The sequence below is a fragment of the Camelina sativa genome, chromosome 1, assembly GCF_000633955.1.
Source record: "Camelina sativa cultivar DH55 chromosome 1, Cs, whole genome shotgun sequence".
NCBI classification, from domain to species: domain Eukaryota; kingdom Viridiplantae; phylum Streptophyta; class Magnoliopsida; order Brassicales; family Brassicaceae; genus Camelina; species Camelina sativa.
The window spans coordinates 4,184,485-4,193,362 of NC_025685.1; the positions used below are offsets into that span (position 1 = coordinate 4,184,485).

The window sequence follows — 8,878 nt, forward strand, 5'->3', positions numbered from 1 at the left end:
AAACAAAAAGTAGTTTTTTTTTTTGTTATATAGTAGATTTTTCCCAAATCCATAGAAATACTAAAACTTCATTATAAGAGTCAAATTGGGATAATCCTAAACTCTCAACCTCGATACTCATGCTAGAATTATAATCTCATTTTATGAAACCTTGTGACATAGAATCAACGATCATATGATGGATTTTTCCCTTTCATCTCGGAAGCATGCAGCTTAACTCCTTGTGAAGGGTTTGATGTCTCTTCACATAAATTAAGGGCAACAGACCAACAGTAATCAATCATACTTTTTTCACCAAGTTGTGAATAAATTGTCCAGCCACTAGTCCCGGTTACTTCTGGTCATTGTGACACTCAAATGAACAGCACGATCGGACGATCGTATTCGTTGATTGCAGTCGTTAACAAACAAGTTGTGAATATTATCGACAAGTTGTGAAAAAACAATATCATAAACAAACAATTAAGCTAAGCCATTACCGGGAAAGTGGCAAAACAAACAAATAAAATTATGTGCTTTGAAACTTCTTAAAATATAAATATTGTGTAGACTAAAACAGATTACATAATCTTTGAGTTAGTGTCTTTCTAGACTATGCTTACTTGATTTATTTATTTCAAATTAAAACTAGGTTAACCAAAAACAATAAGAAACTAATTTAGTGTTCCCCAAATCTTGTAGTAATAATTACACCCAAAAGGCAAAAAGCATCACTCCTTTATTTTATTTTCAGTCTGATAAATTATTTTGCAAATCTCTCTCACACTATTATAAAACCACTGCTTTCAAAACATTATAATCCGATACATATTGATCCGACCCGAATCCTAAATGGAGGCCCAATACCGCAACTACGGCGGAGACACCTCCTTCTCTAGCCTCCGCGTCTACCTCAACTCACTCTCCGACACTTCCTCCCGCTTCTCCCGCCGCGCCGTTTCCGTTTCCACTTCCTACGACGAGATGAGCCGCGTACGCGCCGTCTCCGGCGAACAGATGCGTCGCACTCTCCGTTGGTACGATCTCATCGGACTCGGAATCGGCGGAATGATAGGCGCCGGTGTCTTCGTCACCACCGGCCGTGCTAGTCGCCTCTACGCTGGTCCATCAATCGTCGTCTCATACGCAATCGCCGGACTCTGCGCTCTCCTCTCCGCCTTCTGTTACACCGAGTTCGCCGTCCACCTCCCCGTCGCCGGCGGCGCTTTCAGCTACATCCGCATCACATTCGGTCAGTAGTACATACAACACTCTCCCGCCAAAATTGAAACTCACAAATCCGTAAAAACTTTTTTTTTTTTGCCGTTTACAGGCGAGTTCCCGGCGTTTATAACCGGAGCGAATCTGATAATGGACTACGTCATGTCAAACGCCGCCGTTTCGAGAGGGTTCACCGCTTACCTCGGATCCGCTTTCGGAATCTCAACGTCGGAGTGGAGATTCGTCGTCTCCGGTCTCCCAAACGGATTCAACGAGATCGATCCGATCGCCGTTACCGTCGTCCTCGCCGTCACTTTCATCATCTGTTACAGCACGAGAGAGAGTTCGAAGGTGAACATGGTGTTGACGGCGTTACACATTGCCTTCATTGTGTTCGTCATCGTTATGGGTTTTTGGAAAGGAGACGTGAAGAATTTAACCCGACCCGATAACCCGGATAACCCGTCCGGATTCTTCCCTTTCGGAGCTTCGGGTGTGTTTAACGGAGCTGCTATGGTTTACCTAAGTTACATAGGATACGACGCCGTTTCGACAATGGCTGAAGAAGTAAAAGACCCGGTCAAAGATATACCAATGGGAATCTCTGGCTCAGTCGCAATCGTCATTGTACTTTACTGTTTAATGGCTCTGTCCATGTCAATGCTCCTCCCGTACGATCTGGTCCGTAACGTTGTACATTAATAATTTTGTTAATATTTCTATTGGTTTGGTAGTAATGGTATGGTGTATGTACGCATATTTAGATAGATGCTGAAGCACCGTATTCGGCGGCGTTTAGTAAATCAGAAGGATGGGAATGGGTGACGAAAGTGGTTGGGATTGGAGCAAGTTTTGGGATATTGACGTCGTTGTTGGTAGCCATGTTGGGTCAGGCTAGGTACATGTGTGTGATCGGACGGTCAAGAGTGATCCCTACTTGGTTTGCTAAGGTTCATCCCAAGACTTCTACTCCAGTCAACGCTTCCGCTTTTCTTGGTAACTTTTGTCCTCACGCACTCTTTAAACATTTGTTTTTCTTTTCTTGCTATTTAATTAACATCTAATCATATATAGAAAAAGGTTAATTTTTTTTTGAAGGTAATGTTGGAATTTTGCTTATGTTTTTTCTCTGTTTTTATTTTCATGAAAAGATAAAGAGACCATTGGAAAGTGGGGACATCCATTTTTTTAGGTTTTTTTGTTTGTTTGTTTCAATGATCGATCTTTTTTGGATTGAGCGTAATGTCAATCATACTTTACACGTGAATTTGCATACATATACGTGTAAGGAAGGGGAAAAACAAAAGAATCACAATCTTCCTCAACTGAATTTGATTGAGATTGTGGTTTTGTAGCTGTGTGTAACTGTGTCTCTCTATATTAATGTATGCCGTACTCTTATGTTCTTTTGTGTTTTTTTTTTGGCTTTGGGTCTTCATATAGAGTATCGATCGAATACGATAAAAAAAATGTCGCCCTCGTGTTCACCAAACGGGTTCAAAAGGTTTTAATCTTTTCAACGGATTTGATTGTGACGTATTGTTGAGTCTCTTTGGTCTCTTTTTGTCCTTTATTGAAAATTGTTATGTTCAGCTTTTTTTTTCTTTGGTTCAAGCACTCAAATTTTCGAACTTTTTTCAACGTTTACGCATAAACATCTTTTTAAGTCAGTTCCTCATCAGTCTGCATGATAATGTATATAAGTTCATCATTATTGGTGCGTAAGATCTTGGAATCATTAATATTTATATTATGTCTGCATAATAATGTGAGTTTTCCCCACATAAATTGAGTCGTGGTAACGAATCAATACCCACTTTATTTTGTTCATTTGTTCCGTTAAAAGTGCTCATCTAAAAGTCTTGGATACTATATTTTATAAACCAGAAAACTCAAGTTTGATCTATAACCTTTTTGATCAAAGACCAAGAGAGATATCTTTAACGTGGAATAAAAACTCAAAATCTTTCCTAAATAGGTGTCTTATTCACCAAGTGAACTAGTGGAAGAGATTCTTGCAATATCTTCATTTTATTACCAAATCAACTTTAGACATCTTGGAATATATCTGCGTTATCACATACTAATCTGATTGATTAAACTCGCTAAAGAATGCGGATCTTGGCATATCCTTTCTGCTTAACTCTGTATTGTTATCTATACTGTTTATTCAGGAATATTCACGGCTGCTCTCGCCCTCTTCACCGACCTAAACGTCCTCTTAAACCTAGTCTCTATCGGAACGCTCTTTGTCTTCTACATGGTGGCAAACGCCGTTATATTCCGCCGTTATGTAGTGGTGGGATACACCAAGCCATGGCCAACACTCTCTTTCCTTTGCCTATTCTCCATAACCTCAGTTTTTTTCACCTTAGTCTGGCAACTCGCACCGCCAGGGCCACTTAGATGGTTCATGCTCGGAGCCAGCGCGGTCACGGCTATAGCCATCGTGCAAATATTCCATTGTGTTGTACCTCAAGCTATGATCCCTGAGTTTTGGGGTGTACCGTTGATGCCGTGGACTCCATGCGTTTCGATATCTTTGAACATTTTCTTGCTTGGATCGTTGGAGGCTCCTTCTTATATCAGATTCGGGTGCTTCTCGGGATTGGCAGTGCTTGTGTATGTGTTTTATAGTGTTCATGCGAGCTTTGATGCTGAAGGAGATGGGTCTCTTGATTTCAAAGACATGGAAAGCCTTGAAAGAATCAACAGATCAGTTTTGTGTTAATTAAAATGCTTGTTTAGTAAAATGAACTTGATGACAATTTTGACCCAAAAAAAAAGAACTTTGTCACAATTTTGTTGTCTCATTGTGGATACTTAGGCAAATTTCTCTTTTGAAATTTAACAAAAACTATTCCATTTTGTGGTAAACAAGTAGAGGAGAGAGACTACACTAGAGACTACTATTGGTATGATAATAACACGGACTTATTGATGTAACATTTGCAAAATAGGAGCTTGTACAGTGGTGAGTTTGAGGTATGAACTGATATCATCATGTTATATGCAAATAAATAACATCAAATGTCAAATATGTCATGTAGTTTATTTAAAAAAATTGAAAGAAATCTGAAGTTAAAAAGAAAAAAAGAAAAACTTGAGTATATGTTTGCTCAAGAGAAAAATGAATACATATATGTGAAAGTGAAATATAAACGAAAGTCAAAGCAAGCTATGCAGAAGCTAGTGAAGAAGCCCATTTCTCAGAGTAGTCAAAACCTTCATTTCTTTGCCTTTCAAGACGTGACACTTGAGTTGAGTGTGTTTATTTCTTCATCTTCGTTGACTTCCTTTTCTTTTTGTCAAAGATTGTATTTTGATTTTCAGTTTTTTGACATTCGCTTTACAGATTTAATAGAATATTTTATTATCCTCTAAAAATCACATATTCGAAACCCATTAAAATGAAGACAACTCCAAAATATAACTTACTTAATATTCTATCATTTTTTTATGATGAATATTGTGTCAAGTTATGTGATCAAATAGTGTTTTGATAAAATGGATAGATAATCATAATATGCATAAGTTTTGATACGAATATTATTAGAAGATAAAGATGTCAATAAGTTTGTGGAATAGATGAATTGTTTTTTTACATATTTCTTATAAGTTTAGAAAAGGGATGAGACATTTGAGTAGACGCTAAAGACAAGACAATAGTAAGGCTTGGCCATTTGCAATATCGTTTATATACTCCACCAATAAAAAGTAAAATAAAGTTTGTTTATTCCATCCCGTTATGTCGAAAATGTAGGTGGTCCACTGTGTTATGTTAAATCATGGGTATTGGATAAGGCCCATAATCGGTCCGATTGATTCATTGGATGATCTAATTGTGGAGGACGTGATGCTTAATTTAACCGGACTAATGTGAGAAAGACGAGAATAGCCTCCACTTATACGTGTGTGTTTGTTCGTGAAAGCCCATTTACTTATTAGATCTTCCAAGTCGTTCCATGCAGGCACAAATACAAATGGGCCTCATATTAAAGCCCGTTGAAATCAGTTTTATCGGATAATTGACTTTTCTGACGTGTACTATTATTGTTGGTTAAGATACACTGTGTTAAAATAGTCGCGAGTATAGACGAGTACAATCATCCAAAAAAAAAAAAAAACCCTAANATATTTCTATTGGTTTGGTAGTAATGGTATGGTGTATGTACGCATATTTAGATAGATGCTGAAGCACCGTATTCGGCGGCGTTTAGTAAATCAGAAGGATGGGAATGGGTGACGAAAGTGGTTGGGATTGGAGCAAGTTTTGGGATATTGACGTCGTTGTTGGTAGCCATGTTGGGTCAGGCTAGGTACATGTGTGTGATCGGACGGTCAAGAGTGATCCCTACTTGGTTTGCTAAGGTTCATCCCAAGACTTCTACTCCAGTCAACGCTTCCGCTTTTCTTGGTAACTTTTGTCCTCACGCACTCTTTAAACATTTGTTTTTCTTTTCTTGCTATTTAATTAACATCTAATCATATATAGAAAAAGGTTAATTTTTTTTTGAAGGTAATGTTGGAATTTTGCTTATGTTTTTTCTCTGTTTTTATTTTCATGAAAAGATAAAGAGACCATTGGAAAGTGGGGACATCCATTTTTTTAGGTTTTTTTGTTTGTTTGTTTCAATGATCGATCTTTTTTGGATTGAGCGTAATGTCAATCATACTTTACACGTGAATTTGCATACATATACGTGTAAGGAAGGGGAGAAAACAAAAGAATCACAATCTTCCTCAACTGAATTTGATTGAGATTGTGGTTTTGTAGCTGTGTGTAACTGTGTCTCTCTATATTAATGTATGCCGTACTCTTATGTTCTTTTGTGTTTTTTTTTTGGCTTTGGGTCTTCATATAGAGTATCGATCGAATACGATAAAAAAAATGTCGCCCTCGTGTTCACCAAACGGGTTCAAAAGGTTTTAATCTTTTCAACGGATTTGATTGTGACGTATTGTTGAGTCTCTTTGGTCTCTTTTTGTCCTTTATTGAAAATTGTTATGTTCAGCTTTTTTTTTCTTTGGTTCAAGCACTCAAATTTTCGAACTTTTTTCAACGTTTACGCATAAACATCTTTTTAAGTCAGTTCCTCATCAGTCTGCATGATAATGTATATAAGTTCATCATTATTGGTGCGTAAGATCTTGGAATCATTAATATTTATATTATGTCTGCATAATAATGTGAGTTTTCCCCACATAAATTGAGTCGTGGTAACGAATCAATACCCACTTTATTTTGTTCATTTGTTCCGTTAAAAGTGCTCATCTAAAAGTCTTGGATACTATATTTTATAAACCAGAAAACTCAAGTTTGATCTATAACCTTTTTGATCAAAGACCAAGAGAGATATCTTTAACGTGGAATAAAAACTCAAAATCTTTCCTAAATAGGTGTCTTATTCACCAAGTGAACTAGTGGAAGAGATTCTTGCAATATCTTCATTTTATTACCAAATCAACTTTAGACATCTTGGAATATATCTGCGTTATCACATACTAATCTGATTGATTAAACTCGCTAAAGAATGCGGATCTTGGCATATCCTTTCTGCTTAACTCTGTATTGTTATCTATACTGTTTATTCAGGAATATTCACGGCTGCTCTCGCCCTCTTCACCGACCTAAACGTCCTCTTAAACCTAGTCTCTATCGGAACGCTCTTTGTCTTCTACATGGTGGCAAACGCCGTTATATTCCGCCGTTATGTAGTGGTGGGATACACCAAGCCATGGCCAACACTCTCTTTCCTTTGCCTATTCTCCATAACCTCAGTTTTTTTCACCTTAGTCTGGCAACTCGCACCGCCAGGGCCACTTAGATGGTTCATGCTCGGAGCCAGCGCGGTCACGGCTATAGCCATCGTGCAAATATTCCATTGTGTTGTACCTCAAGCTATGATCCCTGAGTTTTGGGGTGTACCGTTGATGCCGTGGACTCCATGCGTTTCGATATCTTTGAACATTTTCTTGCTTGGATCGTTGGAGGCTCCTTCTTATATCAGATTCGGGTGCTTCTCGGGATTGGCAGTGCTTGTGTATGTGTTTTATAGTGTTCATGCGAGCTTTGATGCTGAAGGAGATGGGTCTCTTGATTTCAAAGACATGGAAAGCCTTGAAAGAATCAACANAGATTCTTGCAATATCTTCATTTTATTACCAAATCAACTTTAGACATCTTGGAATATATCTGCGTTATCACATACTAATCTGATTGATTAAACTCGCTAAAGAATGCGGATCTTGGCATATCCTTTCTGCTTAACTCTGTATTGTTATCTATACTGTTTATTCAGGAATATTCACGGCTGCTCTCGCCCTCTTCACCGACCTAAACGTCCTCTTAAACCTAGTCTCTATCGGAACGCTCTTTGTCTTCTACATGGTGGCAAACGCCGTTATATTCCGCCGTTATGTAGTGGTGGGATACACCAAGCCATGGCCAACACTCTCTTTCCTTTGCCTATTCTCCATAACCTCAGTTTTTTTCACCTTAGTCTGGCAACTCGCACCGCCAGGGCCACTTAGATGGTTCATGCTCGGAGCCAGCGCGGTCACGGCTATAGCCATCGTGCAAATATTCCATTGTGTTGTACCTCAAGCTATGATCCCTGAGTTTTGGGGTGTACCGTTGATGCCGTGGACTCCATGCGTTTCGATATCTTTGAACATTTTCTTGCTTGGATCGTTGGAGGCTCCTTCTTATATCAGATTCGGGTGCTTCTCGGGATTGGCAGTGCTTGTGTATGTGTTTTATAGTGTTCATGCGAGCTTTGATGCTGAAGGAGATGGGTCTCTTGATTTCAAAGACATGGAAAGCCTTGAAAGAATCAACAGATCAGTTTTGTGTTAATTAAAATGCTTGTTTAGTAAAATGAACTTGATGACAATTTTGACCCAAAAAAAAAGAACTTTGTCACAATTTTGTTGTCTCATTGTGGATACTTAGGCAAATTTCTCTTTTGAAATTTAACAAAAACTATTCCATTTTGTGGTAAACAAGTAGAGGAGAGAGACTACACTAGAGACTACTATTGGTATGATAATAACACGGACTTATTGATGTAACATTTGCAAAATAGGAGCTTGTACAGTGGTGAGTTTGAGGTATGAACTGATATCATCATGTTATATGCAAATAAATAACATCAAATGTCAAATATGTCATGTAGTTTATTTAAAAAAATTGAAAGAAATCTGAAGTTAAAAAGAAAAAAAGAAAAACTTGAGTATATGTTTGCTCAAGAGAAAAATGAATACATATATGTGAAAGTGAAATATAAACGAAAGTCAAAGCAAGCTATGCAGAAGCTAGTGAAGAAGCCCATTTCTCAGAGTAGTCAAAACCTTCATTTCTTTGCCTTTCAAGACGTGACACTTGAGTTGAGTGTGTTTATTTCTTCATCTTCGTTGACTTCCTTTTCTTTTTGTCAAAGATTGTATTTTGATTTTCAGTTTTTTGACATTCGCTTTACAGATTTAATAGAATATTTTATTATCCTCTAAAAATCACATATTCGAAACCCATTAAAATGAAGACAACTCCAAAATATAACTTACTTAATATTCTATCATTTTTTTATGATGAATATTGTGTCAAGTTATGTGATCAAATAGTGTTTTGATAAAATGGATAGATAATCATAATATGCATAAGTTTTGATACGAATAT

General features: G+C 37.5%; 3 protein-coding genes across 3 annotated transcripts; all 3 read left to right on the forward strand.

The window, feature by feature from the left end:
• Window positions 718–3,988, forward strand: LOC104771685 (cationic amino acid transporter 7, chloroplastic-like). The gene is made up of 4 exons (XM_010496288.2): window positions 718–1,231; window positions 1,313–1,881; window positions 1,965–2,196; window positions 3,375–3,988. Exons 1-4 carry the CDS (start codon window positions 832–834, stop codon window positions 3,929–3,931), a joined length of 1,758 nt encoding a protein of 585 aa, XP_010494590.1. The 5' UTR covers window positions 718–831; the 3' UTR covers window positions 3,932–3,988.
• LOC104704190 (cationic amino acid transporter 7, chloroplastic-like) lies at window positions 4,989–7,380 on the forward strand. The gene is made up of 3 exons (XM_010420319.2): window positions 4,989–4,992; window positions 5,390–5,617; window positions 6,797–7,380. Exons 1-3 carry the CDS (start codon window positions 4,989–4,991, stop codon window positions 7,378–7,380), a joined length of 816 nt encoding a protein of 271 aa, XP_010418621.2.
• LOC109130003 (cationic amino acid transporter 7, chloroplastic-like) lies at window positions 7,499–8,116 on the forward strand (the record flags this gene model as incomplete). The annotated part of the gene is made up of 1 exon (XM_019239115.1): window positions 7,499–8,116. A coding segment is annotated over one exon (561 nt), but the record flags the coding sequence as incomplete, so codon positions are not given.

Excerpts from the sequence above, each read along its gene's own strand:
- LOC104771685 (XM_010496288.2), top strand. The coding sequence starts at position 832 with ATGGAGGCCCAATACCGCAACTACGGCGGAGACACCTCCTTCTCTAGC. Across the intron at positions 1,232-1,312 it reads CTACATCCGCATCACATTCG|GCGAGTTCCCGGCGTTTATA; the intron begins GTCAGTAGTACA and ends TGCCGTTTACAG. Across the intron at positions 1,882-1,964 it reads TGCTCCTCCCGTACGATCTG|ATAGATGCTGAAGCACCGTA; the intron begins GTCCGTAACGTT and ends ACGCATATTTAG.